Source organism: Misgurnus anguillicaudatus, chromosome 21 (assembly GCF_027580225.2).
Source record: "Misgurnus anguillicaudatus chromosome 21, ASM2758022v2, whole genome shotgun sequence".
Lineage (NCBI taxonomy): Eukaryota > Metazoa > Chordata > Actinopteri > Cypriniformes > Cobitidae > Misgurnus > Misgurnus anguillicaudatus.
Window position 1 is genome coordinate 41,513,126 of NC_073357.2, and position 24,992 is coordinate 41,538,117.

A 24,992-nucleotide genomic window follows, 5' to 3' on the forward strand; every position below is an offset into this window, starting at 1 on the left:
CACTCATCAATCTCACTTCTGCCCTGTGTTCCTGGTTCTCCTCTCACAGGTCCAAATAACAATTTAGTTACAATATGAGATTTTTTTATCATTTAAGTAACAACTAAAAGTATAAAGAGTTAAAATAAAAAAAATGTATGTTATGTAACTAAAAACTTATTATTAGCCTTTCAGTGGTAGTTATATGCTGCCAGGCTGTGAAAATCAACTTTTTTTGCAATGGAATAAATCCTCCAACATTTCTAAAAAGCTGTAATTGCTGAAAAACAACATGTCAGCAAATTCCCATATGCATATGAAACTCACTTTGATTCTGTCACTCACACTGTGATGCTTTTGATTAGTGTCACTGTAACCCAGCACATTTATGTTCAAATTCACCAAGCCCCATTAAAATAATGTTCAAAAGCTCTACCCATCTCCCTGTTTTTAAAAAATGGGTCACTATAAACCTCATACTAACTTATATGGCCACAAACATCTAATGTTCTTCCAGAAACCCAGAAAGAGACAAAATATTGGCATACATTAAAGGCAAAGTCTAAAAAAATAAACTCTCACATGGGTCAATGCTATTTTACAATATATAAAGGGGTATTCAAATATTTTATTCAACCATTGACTGTACACTCACCTAAAGGATTATTAGGAACACCATACTAATACTGTGTTTGACTCCCTTTCGCCTTCAGAACTGCCTTAACTGATTCAAAAAGCTGCTAAAAGCATTCTTTAAAAATGTTGGCCCATATTGATAGGATAGCATCTTGGAGTTGATGGAGATTTATGCACATCCAGGGCACGAAGCTCCCGTTCCACCACATCCCAAAGATGCTCTATTGGGTTGAGATCTGGTGATTGTGGGGGCCATTTTAGTACAGTGAACTCATTCTCATGTTCAAGAAACCAATTTGAAATGATTTGAACTTTGTGACATGGTGCATTATCCTGCTGGAAGTAGCCATCAGAGGATGAGTACATGGTGGTTATAAAGGGATGGACATGGTCAGAAACAATTCTCAGGTAGGCTGTGGCATTTAGACAATGCCCAATTGGCACTAAGTGGCCTAAAGTGTGCAAAGCAATCATTCCCCAAACCATTTTACAATTGCATTAATGAGAAATTAAACAGGTGTTCCTAATAATCCTTTAGGTGAGTGTACTTTTGTGATGCACATTCAGATATTTAAAATCATTGAACATTTCACTTTTTTTGCTTGAATGTGAAAAAAATAGGAAGCAAATGTTCATAGCCTATAGTGTTAAAACACAATGCACATTCCAAAAATGTATATTAGACATCTATGAAGCATAAACAGGTCACTTGGACTGACATGTTCATCTGTGCTTAATGAAAACTTCTACATCCATAGGCCACACACAGTGTCTAATTTGTCCCATTTGCACTCCCAGTAAAACGTGTAAGTGCTAATTAGCTACAGGCATCTTGAACAAGAACTTTGATGTGCCTAAACACAGAACGAAGTACGTACCCCTCGGAGCTTTGCAAGTTTATCCATTTACTTAAGACCAAGAATTTATCTCTCACCACTCATGTGCAGTCATGATCTACTACTTTGACCTTTAGCATACGAATTCAATCTCATGAAGTTAGTCATTTAGCGAGGGCCGGCCTGGGCTGGCAGTAAACGTGATGAACCCAGATGGCCCACCCCCACCACACGTAAATCACCAAGGGAGCCGTGAAAGGAAGTCACAGGCAGAGCTGGTCTTCACTGTCTAAAAAGATTGGGACTCCGTAGCAAGTCATCCGTCTGTTGTCACATTGACACCGTAAAACTTGTCTTCAGGCAAGGATTTGGAATGCACAACCAGCTTTTTCGTGTTATTTTTTTTTTTGGGGGGGTAACTTTTCTCTTATTCTCTCCCTTTTGCAATCCTCCACTCGCTTAGCGATGCACAGACAATGTGAAACCTGTGGAGTGGAAGGTGTCGACTCTGAGCTGTCAATCAACTCATTCATGACAACCAGCCATGCGCAAAATACACGGAGTGAGAGTGTTGGACTCAGGCTTCTGCTGGGTATACGCTCCCTGACTTTTCTGGCATTTAGCAAGGCTTTAAATGAAAAGGTGCTGTGTGGTACAACAAAAATGGTTTGAAATTGAAGTAGGCTAAAAAGACAGCGTGTTAATGATCGCAAACTATAGAGATACATCAATCTGAGAGCCCAGTTTGTGAGAAAAAGAGGCGATAAAAAAGCAAAAATTTCAATACTGTATCTTATTAATAATTCAATAGATCAATGATGCATTTAAAATGGCTGCCTAAAGAGCTTGATAAACATATCACAGGAGTTTGTGCTCACTGGAAGATTTGAATCAAATACATATTAATCAAATACGTAAATAAAAAAAGTACATTTAGCCCCCAATGGAATATGCGAAGAAAATATTCTGTAAAACAATAAATTGGGGGGATCTTGCCTGGGGAAAACAAGATTTACAAATTTTCCACAAGACAGTAAATCAAAGTATGCCACCAATTTGCACTTGTGCAGGTACCTAGAGGGACTGTTTGTTTATCTTCCCCTTTGAGTCTGGCACTTAACCAACCTGAAATTAAGCTGGTGACAAAACACAGCTCCATTGTATGGAAATGAAAATGTGCCACTGTTTATGAGAAGCCATATATTATACGGTTTACAAATCACTTTAATGCTTATGCTGAAATCTCTGTAGTCCCATAAATGTTTTAAGTCCATCTCTCTGCCTTCCAGTCATAGACCAGCCTACACTCTTCAATTTGGAAAAAGGAGGGGAATAAAGAAGTGAGGTACAAAGCCTCCGCTCGAGACGATTACATTTATTCTACCTCATTACTTGCCTTTTGGGAGAAAGTGGAGGGCAGCGTGGCAGTCCGCTATCTGTTTACATTTACTGTACAAGACTACCAGAATTATAATTGTGTTCCTCTTGCAGTGCACGCCTCTGTTTAAAGGTCCGAAGGTCCAAAGGATATAAAGAAAAATAAAAATCCCTTCAAAGCATTCCAGAGCACTGGCAGAAATGCTGCAACATAACTTTTTTATTTTCTTTTTGCAGTTGTGAGACTCCAAAAATCGAAAAGAAAGTATTCAAGCTCCGAAGCTGATTATAAATGAAAAAAAAAATAAGACCTTCAGAAGGCTGGGATAGAGAGGCTGCAGAACGATATTAATTACTTTTATTTGCACAGGGCCTGTACACAGCTAGGTGTTATGCATAAACATTTGTTACCCCTTCCATTTATATTTTCTGTTAATGATTTGGTATCATATTGGTATCACATGATTTCCTAGTTGCGCCAGGGGTAATTTCTGTAATGAATGTGATGTCATGTGTATGCTGAGGGATCACTCCGTATTGGATCGCTTAACTCATAACTCAAAATAACGTCTGTATTACTTCATAATAATGAGGCTGTATTCCCAAGCACGGTTCTGAGAAGCACTCCCTATATATCTGAAGTACTATGGAGTCATCCATTTAAAGATTTTATGGCATGTTTGTATCCAACGCATGGCTGAGAGCACACACATAAAGATGTAATGCAATAAACCGCCTGCTGTCTTTTCATTCAGTTCTAGGCTACATATTTACAGTACATCTCAACATTTATTATTCGCACATGTACAGCAAAAGATGCATCATTGTTTACTCGATTCGTCTTTTCACTGAGCAATTATAGGTTTTTGTGTATATCTGGGAGCCAATCTGAGACGTTTGTTTAACAAGGACTCTCAACCGATACACAATGTTTGTTTAACAGCATCCCACAGCTGGATGACAATCACTACGAAACTGATTGTTGCCTCGTGCCTTTTTAAGACGTAATAACTCAAAAATAAAAACTGATGAGTACAAATACTGAACGATCAATGCTGTTCTAGCTGTTGAATAAATAATGGATTATAAATTACCTATGATACATGTGGTGCCCAAGATTATTCATCATCCACCCACTTTCATCTCTCAATCTTCATCATTCTGCCTGGGAAGGAATTGAATGTGAGTTTACCCAGCAAACACGTTTCACGCAACGATCCGGTTTATGGTAAATCTACGCCATTAGCATACCAGAGACGAGAGAACACGTCCAGGCGTGTAAAACATGGCCTTATCCTTTCTATCCTTTGTCCAATTATGGATTTGTTTGAATACATCAAATGTGGCCCTGAGTCCACCTCATGTGACCATTTCAGGGATACTACCCTGTCAACAACCAATTACTTTATCTGTAATGATCTGTAATGTACTTTGCAAAAGGCCAACTCCGCAAAGGCTGATCTACTGTATGTATGCTGTAGGTTTTGTTTGCATTTGCAATTAAGCAAGCAACATGTCTTGTATCCTTCGGATGAGATGGTAAACCGAGGTCCTGACTCTCTGTGGTCGTTAAAAATCCCAGGATGTTATTTGAAAAAGAGTATGGATGTGCCCTGGCATCCTATACTAATTGGCGATAATACTCTGTCTCCTCTCCACTAATATGCTGGTGTGTGGTGGGCGTTCTGGCGCAATATGGGTGCCATTGCATCATCCAGTTGCACATTGGTGGTGGTTGAGAAGAATCCCCCTTTCATATGTAAAGCGCTTTGAGTCCTGCAGAATACCGCAATATAAATTTAACAAATTATTATTATTATTATTAATTACTATTATATTGAACCAAAAGGTACAGTTATTCAAAACATATCATGGGCGTCGGAAGTAAAGCAGGAAAAACACGAAATGGAGTTTAAATGAAATGGACTCTAAATGAACCAAGGGGATTGGTTGTGGCTAGCAGGGATACAGCTACAGCCAAAATCTTGTGAAATCTCACCAGATGAGTGCTGTTTTCACACTAAACCTAACCCCCAAACCTACCCCCAAACCAACATTTCACTGGAATTAGGCCAGAGCTGTACCCAACATCTTACGCGATTTGGCCGTAACTGTATCCCCTCTAGTCAGAACCGAATGGATTTGAGAAAGCAGCGCAGAAGTCAATGCTGTAGATAAAACACAGAACAGAGTTTTATTTAATCAATTCCTCTAGTGGAATGGATTTGACTGACAGTGCTCTGACAAATGAACAGACATATTTGCTAAATTAGAGAAAGAGTGAGTGGGTCTAATATCATTGGTCTTAAAAAGTGAGTGGGTCTTTTCATATAATGGTTTAGACACCCATGAAACATATGAATTGAAAGTCAGCACAGAAAAAGTTTGACAAAATGTAACAGAAAAGTCAAAACCAAGACTGTTATACATTATAAATATGACTGGAAGACTCACATTTGAAGCTGTTGTAAAATTGCTGATATAGTTGCACACCTGTGCCCATCTGATCGCACATCAGTTGAATTCTATATTAGTGCTGTATGTTGCAACATCGTTCGCAACAGTAAACAGCCTACAGTTACATCGTGCCTACATCAGACGTGTGCAGTGTGCCTAAACAAAACCTCTCCCAATATAATCAACAAAGCTGTCTGCACTAAAAGTGACACGCTTTGGAGCCTATGTTATAGTTTTCTGCTTGCCGCTGGATTTTTTTTTAAACACCCCACAGATATATTGCATTATATATGCCACAGCAGAATCTCCATTGGTGAACCCATTTCTACCATCAAGAGATGTAATATGGTTGATCTGAGGATGTGTGTGGTGTATTCTCGCATTTTGATCAATTTTTTATATTATTAGCTGATTTCTGTAAGTGGTTCCATGTATGTGGCTCACATTAACTCAGGATAAACTCTGCACTGCTCCATTAGTCTTCCCTAGATAATGCTACACTTCTCAGTCCCGTTTACTTAACATGCTGGATCCGGCCTCCTCGAATTTGCACTAATCAACTGATAAGGCGAAAGCCTTTTCACCAATCCCTGGAGGGTGAAAACTGAACTCCTAATGGTCATTAGTAGTAATTATGTTCCCTAACCGACACATCCAGCTCAGTGCCGTTTACGCGCAAGGAGTCGGTTCCTTTACAAGTTAAGATAATGCACACAGGATGTGCCCTCATCACCAGGAACTGTGGCCGTTCACGCATACGTTAAACGGAAAGTTAGGTTTCCATTATGAAGTGCAGCTAATAATGCAATATGGCCGTATATCAGCACGGCTGTGAGGCGACGGAAAATCACACCGTGCTGATATACAACCATAAGAGCATGACTGTGTGTGTGATATTGCTTTAATATGTGATACTTTTAAAGCCCCCAGTGCTGTTCTGGTTCAATATCAGTGATCATTGAAAGCCTCTTGTTAAAACGGATTCGAGGACCGTAATAAAATATAAAATATTATGAGAAGCAGCAATGCGAAACATTACTATGTATTTTTAATTATTCTCTCTGCTTTTCCTCGCATCAGTTCTTTCAGATCAGACATCAGTGAGCTATTCTCTAGAGTCTGACCTGCAGAGAGTGATCTGTATTGACAAGGACAAAACTACTGGCAAGGGATACCAAAAATTCAATAACATGTGTACAGGCCCTTCCAACAGCCTTAGTATCAGCACTGTAATCTTCTTTTCCTCCTTGTCATTTTGTCATATTCACCTTACAGGATTATTACAGATTCAAGCCTATACGCAGCAACAGAGCCGATTCAGTGATGCTACAGTAGAATCAAAGTAAAACGCAAAGGAAAGGAGAATATTGCAAGGTGTTTTTGAAGGGGATCTAAACAATGAAGTTTTTGTTTAAATCTGAAGTGTTATTTTTTACATACTGATGATTTTTTTATATTTTACGTTATAATATAGGATGCATGAATACAAATTAATAAAGATACATTAAAAAATATATGTTATGTATCATATCATGCATGATTTGAATTAATGAAAATTTCCAAGCCACAACCAGTTTAAAGGGGACATATCATGAAAATCTTCTTCACTTTGTAAATATGAAAAAGAGCACCCAGTAACTTAGTTTTGGTAAACCATTTTCTGCAAGCATGTGAAAAAATAGGTAATTGAAATTTGGCTCCCCTTGTGATGTCAGAAGGGGATAATACCACCCCTTAATCTGAACTATACAACCACGGCACTGCCATTTAGTTCAAATATCAGCTCATTTGCATTTTAAAGGACGCACCCAAAACAGCACATTTTTGCTCACACCTACAAAGTGACAATTTTAACATGCTATGATAAATTATCTATATGATATTTTGAGCTAGAACTTAACATATATACTCTGGAAACACCAAAGATTTATTTGACATGTTAAAAATGTCCCCTTTAAATTCACCAATCATGCATATAGACCGTTTCAGCAGTAACAACATAAACAAGTGGCTGTCGTGGTTTCGCACGTAACTTCCGGTAAACTCCGCTAACAATAAATAACAACAAAGTTCTTTAAACGTAGTTTATTTATATAAAAAGCAAAAAAAAAAAACATGGATTACCTACGAAACCAAAACATTTGTTATTTTCGACAAGGCATTCATTTAAGAGATCAGTTTAGCAATTAGTCAGACCATTAAAAAAACGAAACCGGAAGTAAAGTTCGGATCCAGACGTGTATCACGACAGCGCACGTGCGTTCGATGAAACCGCCTATAAAGGTCTATAAAAAAAGCATTTGATGCAGAAGAGATTGTGCAGAAAGTCTTTACATGGAGATAGTTTGGGCATGGATTATGATAATAGCTGATTGTCTCTTTAAAATAAATGTGTTATCAATAATAGAACTAGATCATAACAAAATGTATGCACTCAAAATTTTGTTGGGTTATTTTTAACCCAACGCTGGGTAAATATTGGACAGAATACATATTGGGCTAATAAATAAACCTATGCTGGGCTGCAACAAGCAACCCAGCATAGGTTTATTTATAACCCAACATGTGTTTTGTCCAATATTTACTAAGCATTGGGTTAAAAAGAACCCAGAAGTGTTTCGAGTGTGTGCTTTGGGTGATAACCCTTTTCACACCCTAGTATAAAATCAATATATCTATAATCTGTCTATGTTTTAAATAATGTGTTCATAGGCTTAACAGTGTTCAGATGTTAATCAGACAGCAATGTTTATCTGATTTATCTTTGAGGTTGAGAACAAGAGATGCCGAGGGATGTAAATTTTGGTTTCTCATGCAGCGGTGTAGCTGGCGAGACAACCCATTGTCGGGAAACTAATAAAGGGGCTGTGTGTGTGCAATAGCTTAGCAATTATCAAGCCTGGGATATCAGCGCGGTATTTATGAAAACACTACGCTTTAACAAAAGAAAAGGTCACGTGCGTTGGCAGGCCATCTCTTCAATGGATTTCATGCGGCATATAGAGAACATGTCCACAAGCAAACGATAAGCTCAAAACTCCATTTACCATTTTCTCTGCAATCTTCAGTTAAGGTCTGCAGGATAAACTTAAACAAACACTGCCACACGCATGCCTTCCTGAACTTGAAAAACAAAATCCATGGTAGTCTTCTAAAAGCATTATAGAGACAGACAAAAACACAGAAATATATCAATGCAGGATCGGATCGATCCAGTGAGGCGCAACTTGCCAGGTCGTCCCCTTTGACTTTGTGTGGCGCATTTCAGAATAAGTGAAAATATTGAGTCATAAAGCTAGCGGCACCCAGACAAGAATACATGACATGTTTTCGGTTTCCTCCGTGCAGATAAAAATACACAGCAGCAGCATGACAGTGACCTTGCATTTGTAATGCACGCACCTGTAATGTTTGGCATGACATCATGGATCTGTTATTGGCCGTGAATTTCTGGTACACCGTCTGTCTCTGCTTATGGGTTCATGTTACTGTGTGATTACACGTCAAGGTTTACATATGTGTTTGCACTTGTCTGCCAGTGTGTGTGTGCGACTTCAATAATATACTGTAAAAAAATAACTTACATGTAAGATATTAAATGTAATACACATTGAATTTCCTGTTGCAGGAAAACTGAAACCATTTTGAAAATGTCGATAGCTCTCTCACACTTTCAGAAAACGATCCACTGTTTTGATGCATTGCACAATATGTGTCATTACCATGTACATGTGTGTGATCTTGCAGAAAACTGTTTTGCTGCAGGAGAAATTGATAAGAACAAACACTGTCACATCACTGCCACCAATCAATTTGGCAACTCAATAGTGAACGTGATTCTCGGAACGTCCCGAATGGTAGTAATTGTACGTTAGATAATAACAATTTAGACATTTCTCTTTTTGACACATTAGTGTAGGAGGTGAGAGAGAAAGAGAGAACACATTTCCTTTGTACATTTTCTCACACTATCGTACATGACCACACCAGCAGCACGATTTTAATGAACTGTAAAACAGATATGGAATTATGCCTCCGATCTTTTTCTCACTTCCTGTTCTATCTGATTTCCTTCATCTCTATAGCAGGTAGGTGTAAACTCAGGCCTGCATAAGAGGCACTACACAGGTCCTTGTTCTGTTCCACATGGTGCGTTGCTACACACACACACACACACACACACACACACGCACACAGACAACTGGCACAGTACAAAGAAAGCCATCATTCTTTGAGTGTAATTCCAGAGGCCAGCCTATACAGGCCTGATAGCCATTAAGGATTTATGATTCATCTGGATCTCATATTATAACGGCTTGAATTTTTCATGCAACCCTTCAATGCCAAGATGAGCAAAAAAGGAATTGAAATTAGATGAAATGTTGTCTGTAAAACCCACCCTCGCATTAGCATGTTAAAACCTTGTACCATTACAACAGGACCTGTGACAAGATTTGTTCCATTTTGTTAGATATAATGATCATTTTTAGGATGTCTGTGCTAGAATGGATCGTGTTTGGACATTGCCATGATGCAGATGTGAGAAAAGCCATTTGCAGCTCTGCTATGTGTGTGTGTTTTGTGTGAGAATAAAGCATTTGCTCTCTCTCTCTGGGTTTTATGATTTTTCCCCAGCTCTTTCAACCAGGATAATTAAACAAAATAGTTAGTTCGTGATAAAGGTCAGTGTGACACTTCAATGGCTTCCAGAGATTCTCACAGGTGTGTCACTGAGACAACCGAGGCAATCGATTCACCATGGCGACTTTACATTCTTCTCAAAATGGCTGCCATGCAGAAACAGACATAGACGACAGCAGGAGCCGCGGTACCAGAATGGACCGGAAGCATGGATTAACTTCCTCCTTCGTTGTGATTTTGGACCTCGTGCATATTGGAGCGCGCAGTGGCTGTTTTTAAAAATCTAGAAATAGATCTCTCCTCCCACTCGATCCCATTGTCTACACTTTGCCTGCCCACGTTTGCTCCCTATGAACCACGCAGCCAACTGTACATCAAATAACACAATACCAACATCCATTCTTAACAAGATTACTCTATCTTCCCAGTTTGGCTCCTAGGCTTTCATGGGTTGAGGGAGCCTCGGATAAACCCCGTTGCCTGCAGTTCCCCAGGCACAGGGTGCCGTCTGCAGAAGCGGGCTGCTTGGCTCTGCCAAGTGACTCATTGGATGACTTAGCAGCCTACAATGACTATACCAGAGACCAATTAGGAGGTTTCAATAATTATAATCAAGTCTTTAACTAATCAGAATTGAAAATTGCAGTCCAATATGATGGAGAAATTAGCCTGGCTGCCAGAGCTTAAAACGGCCCGATTGTTCTTGCATTAAAGTCACTTGCAAGAGCTCGGCAAGAATTTATTTTTAAACGCCGGTTATGACTCACCAGAATTAAAATAAAACAAAAGTGGTGAGGTGCCTAACAAAAAAACGTATGCATTCATATACTATAGCTCATATCAACAACATCCTATCTGACACTTAAACCTAACATGACAAAAGATGGTGAAATGACTTTATACAGCACAATCCACAGGCTCTTGCTCTGGTGAATGAAAGAGCCATATAACACGCTTAAGCAGTGAAAGATCGAGCCCAGGCGACACTGTAAAGGTTAACTGCTTAATTCCAGTGATTAGTCCACACAGAGTTCAAGGCTCTCTGCCAAAAGCCTTCATTTAGCCGCTGCACCATGCACCACCTCCGCAAGTTCTCTTAACAGCCAAAACCCATAGACTGCTGGGTAACAAAGCTTTACATCATGTATGTGAAGTACCCAGATGGGTAAAGTCTGTCTCCACTATCAGATCCAAGGCTGAGCGCGGCTAGCGTTTTCATACAGTACCTGTTTAGACTGCTTCAGAGAGTCAGAATACTTGACTTAGATGTTTTGTTCAACTTAAGCATGCACAGATTTTATCTAAAGGGAGAAATTAGTTAGAAGCCTCAGAGGCTACGGCAAGGTACCAGAATTGATGTGACTATATGGCTTACAAGGACAGACCATTATAAAAGGTTTGTCGATGTATGGATTTTCTTCCTTTGCTGTAGGATTCAAGGTGGGCGGCCTTTGTACACACTATATCTATAGATCCAATGAACAGAAAATATGGCTTTGGATATTCAGTACCGCGCACTGCCATTACTTGACAGCGTGAGTGAAATCATCTCCGTCTACAGTTGGTTGCATCTGACGTTTTACTTGTTTTCCGCCCGTCTAATCTCACTGGGATGGCTGCGGGATCGTGCTCGCTCACCCTTCTCCCGCACTACGTGAAAGCGTTTACATAGGGTTCATTGTGGATTCCCACAACGTCCTGAGGAGACCGATGAGGCGGCGGCGACTGCATGCAGATTTCCCGCCAGGACCCCGTGTCACTTTGGAAAAAGATTCAGAGCCGAGGGACAAAGCGTTCAGCCCTTGTGTGTGCGCACGCACGGGTATGCATGTTTGTGTTCTCGTTACCGCTGAGGATTGTGGGATTTACACCTCAAACAACTCTCCCTGCAACCAGACCCTATAAGTCACAGCGAAGGTGCTCTGCTGCTGTCACACCTCTGCCACACTGGCTCATTACGCCTGCTGGAGCTGTATATCAGCGAGCAATTGCTGTATGTGTGTGCGTGTGCGCTTACTTTTGTGTAAAAAGACGGGGAGTAGAGATGCTGCGAGGGCATTAAGAAATGGAGATCGGCTAGTGAAATAAAATGCCAGCAGTTATTTATTTAAATGCTTGGCTGTATACATATTTAATGATTCAAGTGCACCTGCTGGAAAGGCAGCTGGTGCGAGCCTTTTGTCTGTAATTGCAGTTGTATGGTGACCCGGGTGTTGTAATGGAAATATGCTTAGCTGAAGAAACTCTCCTCTGTCAAGTTTAGACTCACACACATGTAGGCAGCACAACAATTACGTAGATGCATAAATGCATGCACGCACACGCGGGACATACACAGACCTTGTTAGTGGGGACAAAGACAACAACACCGAGCAATAGACAAGCTGTCCGGCCGATCCACAGAGGTGTTAATGTGATCCCAAAGCTCAGCTGGGCGCTGTGCAGGTCCTGGTGTTTTATTACAGCCACCGTGCAGAGGGAGCGAAAGACTGAGATAGACAGAGAAACAGGGACGGCGCTCACCTAGCAATGATATAATGGCTGCATGACCCACAGCTCTTGGGTGAAATAACACACTGAATGAGAGGCATGAAATAGAAAGCACAGTGAATCTAATGGTGAGGAAAAGAGAGAGAAAGGACCGTTGACTTGCTTTGGAAGATTCTATGGATCATTTGTTGTTAATCCTGCAGTGCTGCCACCACCATGATACTGATTTTGATCACAGTGAAATATGGCAGTCTGAGCTTTAAGCTTACCTACAGTAATTTCCTGTCCTTTCAATACCAACCATATCCGTGAAACATTTAGATGTGTGCATTTGACAGAAGCTTTATTTTAAAGTGCATTCAAGGTATACTCAGTATAGGCATTTCGACCTTGCACTGTAAAAAAAGTAAAATTTTCTCTCTTTTTACATCGGAATTACAAGTGATATATTCCCAATCACAGGTCAGACTAGGAGCTGCAGATGGATAGCAGTGGTCAATGCTGATCATCAGCATCTCATTACTTTGGTTACTGATAAGTCCACTAATATCCTCGTTTGTGCCCACTCGCCGGCCCTTCAATCACATGGAACTGTTCGATATCCATTAGAACCTTCTCCTAACCTGAGCAAGTGCAGATTAATGCACAAAATCTTTTCACATCTCACGAGTGTGTGCTGGTTGGGGTAATCATGGAGGGATCTGCTTTTGACCTTTGATCTGCCAAAACGTCTCTCATCAGATGGTTGCACAGAATGAAGTTGCATGTGATGGAATCAAAAAATATGGGAAGATCGTGAATCACAGCAGTGCCCCGACCCACTCATTATAATCTCATTATATGAGTGATCATGTGAGCCATATGCATTCAGGTGTAAAGATCTACAGATGTTAAGAGATAAGCACATAATAGTCAAAGGTTTAGGACAATTGGTGTAAAATCCTTCTTATGATCTAATAAGCCAACTGAAGGCCTGTGCCGAAATGTTTAAAGTTTGTGTAAAGTCATTTCAGAGAAATGTTTCTAAAAATGTATTGTTGAAACACAATGTGAACTATGTAGTACCAAATTGTGGAGTTACACCATTAAACATTTTTCCCCACATTCCTGTTTTCAGGATTATTTGGGCGGGCAAAAACAATGGCTCGAAGCAACCCAGTATCACAAAATTACGTACCTATAGTCATGTAAATTTGTAAGTGCATGACACTGGCACGTTTTCCCGCCTTTTTGCGTGAACATGTCACGTATTTGTTACTCAACTGGTTTGGGTAAGGATGTCATTTTATGTAAATCTAACCCTAAACCGAAGCGACAATGGTAAGAAAATACGACAAAATAGTTGAGTAACAAATAGGTGACAGTGACACGTAAACAACAAAAATACCTTGTCAAAAACGTGTCAGTGTCATAGAAAAGACTCACAAATGATATCATATTTTATTTAATTCACTTTTAAACATTCAAATTTGGCTGTGTGGTTAATAACATATTTTTTCTGTCATGTGACGAACTCAGAACACATGAGACTGTCCTCCAAAAAATAACGACCTCATAAGTCGTTTGTGCAATCCCCTTATTACTCTGTAAAGTGACATATTAAGGCATTAGTGTCCTTAAGCGGCAGTAGCTTATAAAAACAACCTGTTGTTACTTTTTAAGGTTTTTGCCTTATACATCAGATTAGACAAATTTAATTTTATGAATTTGTAAATGTAGAAACGGTTTCATAAACATTTATGGTTTTAAAGATATTTTGGAAAATCTAACCCCACCCTCACCCTTACCCTAAACCCAACCACTTTAGCCTGATGTTGTCATACTCAATTCTTGTCAGAATTTGAGTCTGATACCGCTCCATTGGGCTATGATTATGAGGTGTGTCTCAACTGAAAAATGCCTCTGCACTCAATTGGATAGACCTACGACCAATCAGAGCAACGGATTGTGTGACGCTTGTTGAAATGACGTCTTTTGCAGCCTGACCGAACTGCTAGTTATTTCGCTACAATGACACTTACATTGTGATTATACTAAGTCTGAGTTAGCGAATGTACATCAACACCTACTATGTTTACAACATTTCATTTATATCACAACATTAAGTATTTACTAAGTCATACAGTAAGACTTTCTCTTACCATTTGTACATTAGTTGAACTTCATCCACGACGATACCCATTACGTTTGCTTGAAAAATATCGTAGCCTAGCATGTCCCTCCACTTTTTCAGCAGCCACGATTCCGGGGTTCCGAAAAGAAACTAGCAACGACCGCTAATTATATCCATCTCGTTGCGCACGCCAAGTTGCATCGCCGTGATACCCATTTCAGTTGCTTCTTTAACTTAGTCCTCCATAAGTGCGACCAACTTTTGCTGAATCCCGTAGAAAGGACGGTAAAAACATCTTTCCGATCAACAAATGCCTTGATCACCTTTCTCTGTTCCTCTTTTAAAATCAATGCTCTGTCGATATCTTTTAGAACAGACTCAATGTCAGAATCCACACATCTGAATTCTACAGCGGCAGCCATTTAGTTGTAAATAGATTCAACACACGCGCTCTTTGGTGATGGGTTGATTACGTTACTGTTGATCATCTGTCCATCATCGTATAAAGCCCGCCCTGACAATTTGATTGGTCGACCAGCTTTGGGACTCGCATAGTAGCTCCTCAACGGAGAAACCTCAGACCGATCTTCCTGTCCTCAAAATGTTGTGGGTGGGGCTAAGACCGGCTGGCACCCAGGCTACAACCACTTCTCAACCATATAAAACACAACACAGTACAGTCAGGTACTTATTGAAAGTATTACAAACCATTTGCGTTGCAAACCTTGCGAACTGAAGCCATATGATCACTTTATATGAAGAACTCTGTGATCAAAACGCACAGTCAGATCTCATTCAAACATAAACCAGCATGACGTAGTCGGTCACAAGAGCCAATAGTGCTTCACATTCTTAGTAGACATAATAATGCAATCGGTCATGAGACACACAAGAGCAAATACCTTTTCACAATCATAGATGACGTGTCATCACTTCTTCTGGCAGCAGTTTTTAAATCAGTGTACACAGGATCTAAAATTGACTGCGGATTGTCATCACTTTTGCATCTTTTCTTCAAATAAATCGATTGTTTAACCTCGGTACACTTGGAATATTTTAAGTATATTTTTAAAAAGTTTTGACTGTTTTGTATGCTGTGTTTATATCATATAATAAATAAATGGGTACGTTTTTTGCTTTAAATACCTGAATAGTGTTGTCAGGATCCTGCCAGAACCTGGTTTGTATTTAGATCTTCAGCATGGCAGGGTTCTGACAGTACAATGTTTCATGTGGGAGATGCGTGGTATTGGTTTATTCTGACCATTCTCGTCACTTTTTCCCCGGTCCCTTACTTGTGATTCTTTTCAGGTGTGTGTCATTTAGTTTTCCCTATTTAAAGTCCTTGTGTTTGATGTCTTGTACGGGTTCATTTTCTTGTGTCCGTGAGTATTTTGTTATTGAAAAGATCTAGTCCAGTTTTATGTTTAATCATTGTGAAGTTTTGTGTAGTTTAGTGTATTTAGTGTTTACTCTGTTTTGTTTGCCCCCTTGTGGTTTTTGTTTTCCTGTTTTTTACCCTGTTTGTTAATAAAAGTCCTGTGTTGTTCATTCCCCGTCCGATTCCTGACAAGTGTAATAAAATAAAATAAATACTGGCGGTTTAAATTGAAAATCTTATCCCAGTGCATGTCTTCATAGCAAAATGATACCCCAAAATATTATTTTATACCCTAATATAATAAGTTTCACATGCTGCCAGTAGAGGCGCAAATTAAGTAAATGCATCTATTGGTCGTATTGGTGAAATGGACAAACGACCAAAGCAATCGTATAGGTTAGAGGATATGTTGGAACACATTTAATATCACTTTACACAGACTTCAAAATAAAATTGTACCAACATATTTCTATTAACATACATATTTTCCTACTTTTTATGAAATAGCTGTTTTTGAATGACTTAAATTGTAAAATGAATAATACAGCCAACAAGGCCTCAGCATATATTGAAATTCTTCACTACAAGTAAAAAACATCCCAAGGTAATACCTTAAGAATCTGCTTGAAAATGACAATATTACATTTTTGTACATGTGGTAAAAGACAACATTTTGCAAGGATGAGTAAGAGATCTTTCTGACCAGTGTGTATACTGATCTATCACAGCATCGGACAGTCGTTAGGTGGTTAGTAAACAAGTAAGTTTCCTAAAAGTAAAAAAACTGTATTGTTTTCTAGAACAGAAAAACAGAAGGGAGAAAAACAACTGAGAGTTAGAGCTGTAATCCTCCAGAGTGGATCAGTAGGAGGAATATAGATAATTCATGAAGTGTCAAGAAGGTTGAACAGGGCAAGTATTGCTCTGTGGTCTAACTTGCAGCACTCAGTACAGAGCCTGACCAGAAGCATTTCAACCACTTACAGTGTGCATATGTTATTACAGCAGTAATACTTGTGCTCGAACGTAGTTTCGTACAGCAACCTCTGAAGCAATAAACGTGATCATATTGTTTTCCACAGAGACGCTCGCTCCTTGAAAAGAGAGGTGTTTTTGTTAAAGCGCTGTTGTTAGAGCAAAACATTTCTTCTGTAGAATTGCTGGGGCAGTTTCGGTGGTTTCGGAGGTGCGATGTGTCAAAGCAGCAAAAACACAGTGGCAGTTAACAGCAAATCCTATCACAGGCAAGCATAGAAAACATGAATCGATTGTCCGTTTCGAGGATTCACTGCTTCTTACATTCGAACTGTCACAATATTTTTCTTTTCCTCTTAGCTATAGGGCACACGTCCAAACGCCACTAAAACAAAACGAGCGAGATCCGACAACCAACGTTTCCCTGCACTGCGAAATGGCCAATTTCAATTGAAATTAGAACAGCGTGGCTTTAATACAGGCCGACATTAGATTTATACCCCTTCCGAGCTGCAGTCATTGTGCTGTGTGAAACTAATCCACTCTGGCTTTCATTACAAAATGACAGAGCGCTACTAATTAATATTTGATAGCGAAGTTATTCATATTTAATATTGTAATGTAATTAATAATAACATAATGAATATTTCAAGGTTAAGTTGTAGGCTCGCGTTAAATGAAGCATTGGAGAATAATGCTGAACCCGCGTGATTATTTACACGGTTGCATTATTGCTTAATTTGGATTCAATGTACAATGCAACATAATGATATGGATTTAAACCCAAATGGAGTCATGCCTCTATGTAGGCCAAATCTGCGCTAGTAAATGTCTCTTTCGTTTTCTGCCCTCATTTTTTAATAAACATATTTTAAGAGAAGATAATGACTAGCTATTTTAATGCTGTTTTTACCCTTACATCAGCATGACTGAGACACATAAGAGAAATCAGCTGTTAGAAACATAATAGCTTAATGTAAAAATAAAGATTCAACAAAACAGATTCGCAGGCAGCCTTGATGGTTTTTCACTCCATCCATTACGCTATCTATCAAGTATTTGTCACAGTCCCTGCAAAACAGCAATGGAAACAAATTTCTACAGGCACATATCCATTTTCTTTTCTGAATTAATAATCAAAGCCATTTCCTTGCATTCAAACTGACACTCCCAGTGATCTTGTTCTTAGCTCGGATTGCTAAATATGAAAAGCTTATTATCCATTCTCTTTTTGCCACAAACACATATAATCTCATCAGAGATAAGAGCACAGTATGGTAAGAAAAGACATCAGACAGCAAAGCTATTAATTTGAGCAGAGTATATCTGTACTCTGCAGAGAAGAATGGTCTCTCCGTCATTATCCGTTGTACTTAGGCAACATCACATGCCCCAACCAAAAGAGGAGAGAACAATGCCATGTGCTAGATAACATCTAACTGACATACGCTATAATCAAACTGACAGTGATTTAAGTAAACACATCTACATCGCTTTTTGTCAGGCTAAGCTTTCAATTAGTTTTTTTTAATATGTTGGGAGTGTTTATCTAAAAATATAATATATTGTGTTGATCTCCAAGATGGAGAATCACAAGTCGTGAATATTTTCCCATGCATGGAAAAGTATGCAAAGCCATGCCAAAAATATTCATGAAAAAGTGTCATAGGACTTCATGCCCATCTAAAAGCAGCTCGGTCTTGTTTAGATGGGTTGTGCCGGGAGCGGATCAGAGCTCCAGGAGCAGCGTGAGTTGTGCTGTGTCTGACGTGCCCTTCAGAACCAGGTGACGGCAAGCAACATCTCCAGCCCAGTGAGTCAGACTGCTGAGACCAAACGACCACATGGAACAGAGAGGAGCATGCTGTCATGCATCGTAGCTCTCCCTCTCTTTCTCTCTTTATACTTCTTTTAGCCCTGCCATGCCCACTTCTACATGTATGCTAATTGTCCCCTCCGACTGGCAGCTGGTGCTCAAGGGGAGTTCAGGCAGTGACAAGACAGGAGCTGGGTGTATAATTAAACATCAGAATGGCACGTAATAAAGTTAAAGGATAAAATGAGTGTAATCTTGGCCTGAGGTTCCTCAATAATCAGCCCACTTCCACATGCCTGGCAGAAATGGTAGGAAAAGGGAAAAGGGGGAAAAAGCAGGCTGATTCGAATGACCCATTTGAATCGCACACCTCCCACTTCTTATTTGATTCATTTTTTAATTAGAGAGAAAGAGTTAGAGAGGATTGCAGATCTTAGGTGATGGAGAGAGCGAGACATGGAGAGAGGGAGAGAGCGAAGAGGTATTCAATCTCGTCCGACAGCGTGGCTTCCTATCTCACTGCAACATGGAACTTATCTGAGCACTGCAAGCCATGCTCATGAGCACTTAACCTTGCGGCGAGGAAAAAAGGCACAGCGGAAAAATGAAGCTCAATCAATGCCGGCCCACCAAGGATGCCAAATACGCCGGCACCCCTCGCGCCCGACCATTCACCTGAGCTGTCATTCTGCAGACAATAACTCTTTCTCTGGCAATTTAGGAAGCTGCACAAAAACTTCATGACATTGAATAAAGCACAACACATTACGGAGTAACAAAACAGCACGTCGCTGTCTAAGCGGTTGCTGCGGCTCTCCATCACCCACAGAAAACAGTGTAGCGTTGTGGATGTGTCAGCCGGAAAGCATCACTCTCATTTGCCCTTATACCTTGGAGATCATCACAGGAAGACTGTTTATTGTGTTTGTTTATTCATTTCTGCTGATCAAAAGCTACGGCAGAATCCAACAAAGGCTGTTTAATTGCAGCTCTTGAAAAATTGATGCAGCTCTTAAGAAGTTTTTTTGTATGGTGCAGATATTGAGAAAACACAGGTGTAAAGGGCACATGAGAGCACATGTTTTATTCACATGCCAGAGTGGCGGGAGGAGACAAGCGGAATAAAACAGGGGAAAATTCAAGTGAGAGGCCTTAATTAGCTGCTTCCCAGCCAAATGCTGGACACACAAAGGATTGCATTGAACCTCGGCAATATTGAGGATAGCATCCTCACAATGCATCCTTGAATTAACAGGTTTTTTAACAGGTAATTGAGGATTTTTTATTCAAATTATGATCAAATAACTTTTGAACTTATCATGTGATTGTATTTCTCATGATAAAGTGTTTATATCGTATGTGTGACCCTGCCTGTGAAATCCGAGCTAAAGACATTTTTTGATATTTACTGTTTTCTACATAAAATCATTCTAATGCAAATAATGCAAGAAACATTCTGTAAAAAATAAAACTTTGATATCTTTAACTAAGTAAGGTTATGTCATTCCATAGTAAAACTTTGATGCTCGTTCTGTCATATAGTAGATGCAGAATCACATACAGTATGTTGGCTCTTTAAAGATAAGTAAAACATCTTAAAGGATTAGTCCATTTTTTAAAAGAAAAATCCAGATAATTTACTCACCACCGTGTCATCCAAAATGTTGATGTCTGTCTTTGTTCAGTCGAGAAGAAATTGTTTTTTGAGGAAAACATTGCAGGATTTTTCTCATTTTAATGGACTTTAATAGAGCCCAACATTTAATACTTAACACAATCCCAAACGAGGCATAAGGGTCTTATCTAGCAAAACGATTGTCATTTTTGAAAATAAAAATAACAAATATACACTTCTAAAGCACAACTTCTCATCATGTAGATCCGGTCGTGATGCACCAGCTGACCCCACGCAATACATCATGACGTCAAGAGGTCACAGAGGACGAACGCGAAACTCCGCCCCAGTGTTTACAAGCGTCTTGAAAGAGGACCGTTCTTACATTGTTGTATGTCAACTGATACTAATTAATGTCTTTGTGGCAGTTTATTCTTTAAAATGGTCCGCAAATGTGCGTTTTATTTATGTAACACGTGACCTCCCTACGTCACTACGCATTTACGTTAGGTCGCGCTGGACCGGACCTAGACGAAAAGTTGTGGTTTAAAAGTACATATTTTTTATTTTTCTTGTCAAAGATGGCGGTCGTTTCGCTGGATGGGACCCTTGTGCCTCGTTTGGGATTGTTTGTGGTCCTTTGAAACTCCGTTGAAAAAAACTGTTAAGTGTTGAGTTAAGTATTAAATGTTGGGCTCTATTAAAGTCCATTAAAATGAGAAAAATCCTGCAATGTTTTCCGCAAAAAACATATTTCTTCTCGACTAAACAAAGAAAGACATCGGCATTTTCGATGACATGGTGGTGAGTGGGTTGTCTGGATTTTTCTTTTAGGAAAATGGACTAATCCTTTAATAAAATAAGAAACATTTGCACTATTTTAAAATAATTATATTGAGAGACTGGCTTATTTAGTTGGTTACAGCAAAGTACTAGTTGCGGGACAATCGTAGTGCCAGTTTCAGTCTCGAGGTTTACGTTTGCAGCGATCTGTGAACAAGCTGCTTTGGCCTGTTCTGACTCTAGTCCTCTCAGGACCCCGAGCTCTCTGCACAGGTCCTATGCCAAGTCGCTCTCCTGCCCTTTACATCTCAATGCCACCTCTTCACAACAGAATGTGTAATACAGTATGTTCTACCAATGTAATGTCTTTATACTGTGTTTGTGTCTGAACATTTTTGTGTTTTCCAAATACCACTCAATTACCCTCTAGAGCTGTTTTTATTTCGTCTGATTTGTCACAGTCTTACATCCATTAAAGAGCGACACTGCGGAAGGTTAAGATCTGGCTGTGACGCCAACCTTGCCCTCTTCTTCACACCAATTATTGCTCCCTCACAAAATGTCAAACGCCAAGGCATTCAGGCTGCAGAATTAATGTTTCCACATGATAAGTAAGCTTAATATTCGACCGACAATTAGACTACTCACCCTGCCAACCAGAATTGGATCGGGTCCAGAGAACTCCTCCAATACAAACATTTGATTCCAAACCCATCCTCTCTTGGCACGATTCAGGATTCTTTGTCCTTCACTTGGCCTGTTTCGCAGGATCACGGTTGATGCGGTTTGTAAACTTTGTGTCTGATTGTTCAACGGAGACATGGAAGAGTAGGGCACACAAGTAATCCACACTAGCAAGAGAGTCCAAAGGTCTCGCTGCATCTCCTCTCGCCTTTTCCGCATTTTTGCAGTAATTTCGGTCTTTGTTTTTTGTTCTGTTTCCCCTCCAAAAGTCTGGGGTTGACCAGCTGACAGACAGCTGAATGGTTACTCTTTTGTTCTAAGTATCCCCCAGCTCGGGTTCATGTTGTGGGGAGGATCACGAATGCACTCTGATGTATCTCCAGAACAGAGAGAAGGGAGACACACAGCCAGATGCAACATCCATTAGTTGTTTCATCAGTGTAAAAGATCTAGAGGAGAGAGAGAGAAATGCAGGCTTACAGGAAGTGCATGTAAATAACACTGATAAGCTTAAGAAATGAAGTCTCAAGGTCAGTTAGATGTAGACATGGTGTGCTATACAACAATATATTTTAATTCTAATTTATGTGAACATTTTAGGGACTATGAAGTTGAAAAACGCGTCGGTTCTGTTGGTACATTATATTTAACACCACATATTTTTAGGAAACAAAAATAAATAAATTACATAAAAAACGATTTGTTTCGATATCGCTACCAGTTTGAGAATATCTAAAAATAAAGGAAATAATATCTGCAGGAATTTAGAAAATAAAACAAAATGCTGCACTATACTATAAGTAAACAAAAACACCATGACTGCAGTAAACTTGAAAATAGCATGTTAAAGAAAATATGTACTATTTTGTCATGCCAACAAGCCTTTCTTTCATTCGCCTTAATCAGTTGTTTTCACATCCTTGACATGTTACCACACAAAATTGAATTAAATAAAAATACTGTCATGCAGGCGGACACAGACAAAATCAGAAAATCCAACTCAGACAGAAAATTAAATCATCTTTCAAACAAAACCTTAATTATGAATATTCACTAACAAGTGTAATTAGAAGAAAGTGACAATATTGGATGAGAGAAAGAAGACTATTCACGCAAAATACTGCTGTTGCCGTGTGTTCATTTAAAATCCAAAATGTGCACCAAGTCCATGGTTTTCTCATTTCTGGCTTACCATACAAAAATCACAAGCTGCATTTCCACTAAACCAGATTATTTAGCTAAATAGTTTCAATGCTGAACTCTGTTATCTCTTACTTTGTACGTTTCTATGCATCAATATGCAGCAGAGAAGTAGTCAAGAAGAAATCAATGATTTAATCTAATAAAACGATTATAATATAATATTCAACAAGAAAATAAATTAGCCTGTTTTTCAAGAAGAGTATCTAAATAAATACACAACTTTTAACATATACAAAATTAGACTGTTTGCTGACAAGTTAGCAAAACATTTTAAACAACCCGCTATACAGTGTAACTTCAGTTAGCAGTAAAGCTTCAACCACCTCCATATAAAATCAAGCGCCATATGCGGCGGCGGCTGCTTACTGAACTCGGTGTCCAAACGCCACACGAACATCAGCGGGTACATTTCAGCACCACCGAGAGTGGACAGCTCCTTACAAAAAGTGCTGCAGAGAAACCCGCTTAACATTTAGAATCGCTTTTGGTTGACTACCAAAACAGGATTTTAACACTTTAAACACTGCAGAAACCTACATGAATAACATGTCACGGTGAGTTGACTAAGTTAACCATTACCGAGGCATTCACACATCACGTTTTTCTGCAAATGTACACACATGTACGACATTCCTAAGCGATATTCCTAACAATTGATGAACAACATTACGCTGATTTTTTTTGTCTGGTCTGCAGGTGTCAATCTGTCTCATTGCCCACCGGATCACGCACCGTAGCGCAAATTGGATCAAACGAAACATTCCCAATATATTTCAGTTGAGCCAAATGAATGGGTCTGCACGCGCCTGCAGCCAAATAACAAACAGTGCCTAAAATACTCATGTGTCTGTTAATGCGAGTCTCAAGTACTTACTGTATCTCATCCGGACGCCCGATCCATTCAAAGAAAACAGTGCAAAAAAGACGTGACTTGTTTCAGAATACAGTTGGCACTTTGTTTTCTTTATCAGTAAATTCTCAGCCAATTTAGACAAGAAAAATGAAAGAACAAAAATAAAGAGAATCGGTTGTCGGACGCAGTGGGGTGCTATTAGGATCCGTACAGTTTTGCGACTTGGCGTTGACAGGGTGTCGGGTAGCTCCGGCAAGCCCGCTCGCTGAGTGGAGGAGTGAGGAGAGATGGACGAGAGGTGTTTGGTGGGAAGAGCCTCCCCTCTGCCGCGCTCATTGGGCTGATAAAGAGGCAGGTCCTCAGCCCTGGCAATGAATGCCTGCGCCCCTACCCTGGGAATACTGAACTTTTATGGCAACGCGTTGGCGTTTTTCATCCCTTTTTGCAAAACGCATTGAGGTAACAAAGCGTCCATACGTACGCCGCCGGTGTCTTCAATCACGTGCGCGACGGTCCTTTAAAATTCCGTGTTTTTTGTCCTGCGATTAGAATCTGATGAGACTTTATTTAACGAGATGCCGAAGTCTTTACGTGTTGCTGTGAAATTTGCCTGCGTGATTTCAGAATGAGACTGAGCTCCTCGTTTTCTTCACCGTAGACTGTACAGCTACTACAGCATACTGTGTGAGTTATTGAGAGACTTGGCGACGACTGGGGATGAAATTCAAAGCCTTCTGGCTCAGCTCATGTATCACCAATTCTGAGTGTATCAACAGGGCTTTGCGCAGTAAAAATAAGAGAAGTAATGTTGCATAAAGCCACAATTCTGGCAAAACTGGATAAACGAAATGATTATGCAAGAATTATGATGATAAAAATGCACATTAAAGGCCCCAAAAATTGGACAAATACTTTGAGGAGAGAGATTAACAAGCTACTCATCTGTTCACTCTCAACTTCGCACTGATAATTAATACCAAGTGTTATTTTTTTCTTCAAATCAAACATCTTACCTTATTAACCATTTCGGTGTTCTAAGCGGATTTTTGTTATCAGAAGAACTTTAGATTAAAATTTCAGCTCTTCATTAGTGCAATTATTTCTATTTTAAACATGCTTTTGTGTGCAGTTGTAGACTGTCCAGTTAAAGATT

The 24,992-nt window shown here is 39.5% G+C and overlaps 1 protein-coding gene across 1 annotated transcript in view; it reads right to left on the bottom strand.

The window, feature by feature from the left end:
- The window catches only part of cdh8 (cadherin 8), an 85,871-nt gene extending 61,335 nt beyond the window's left edge, over positions 1 to 24,536 (bottom strand). The window contains exons 1-2 of the mRNA XM_055207810.2: positions 23,861 to 24,536; positions 21,748 to 22,232 (exon numbers count right to left, since the gene is read on the bottom strand). Of these exons, the coding sequence (XP_055063785.2) occupies positions 21,748 to 22,002 (255 nt within the window). The 5' untranslated portion in view covers positions 22,003 to 22,232; positions 23,861 to 24,536. The remainder of the gene's footprint in view (positions 1 to 21,747; positions 22,233 to 23,860) is intronic.
- Positions 24,537 to 24,992: the final 456 nt, after the last annotated feature.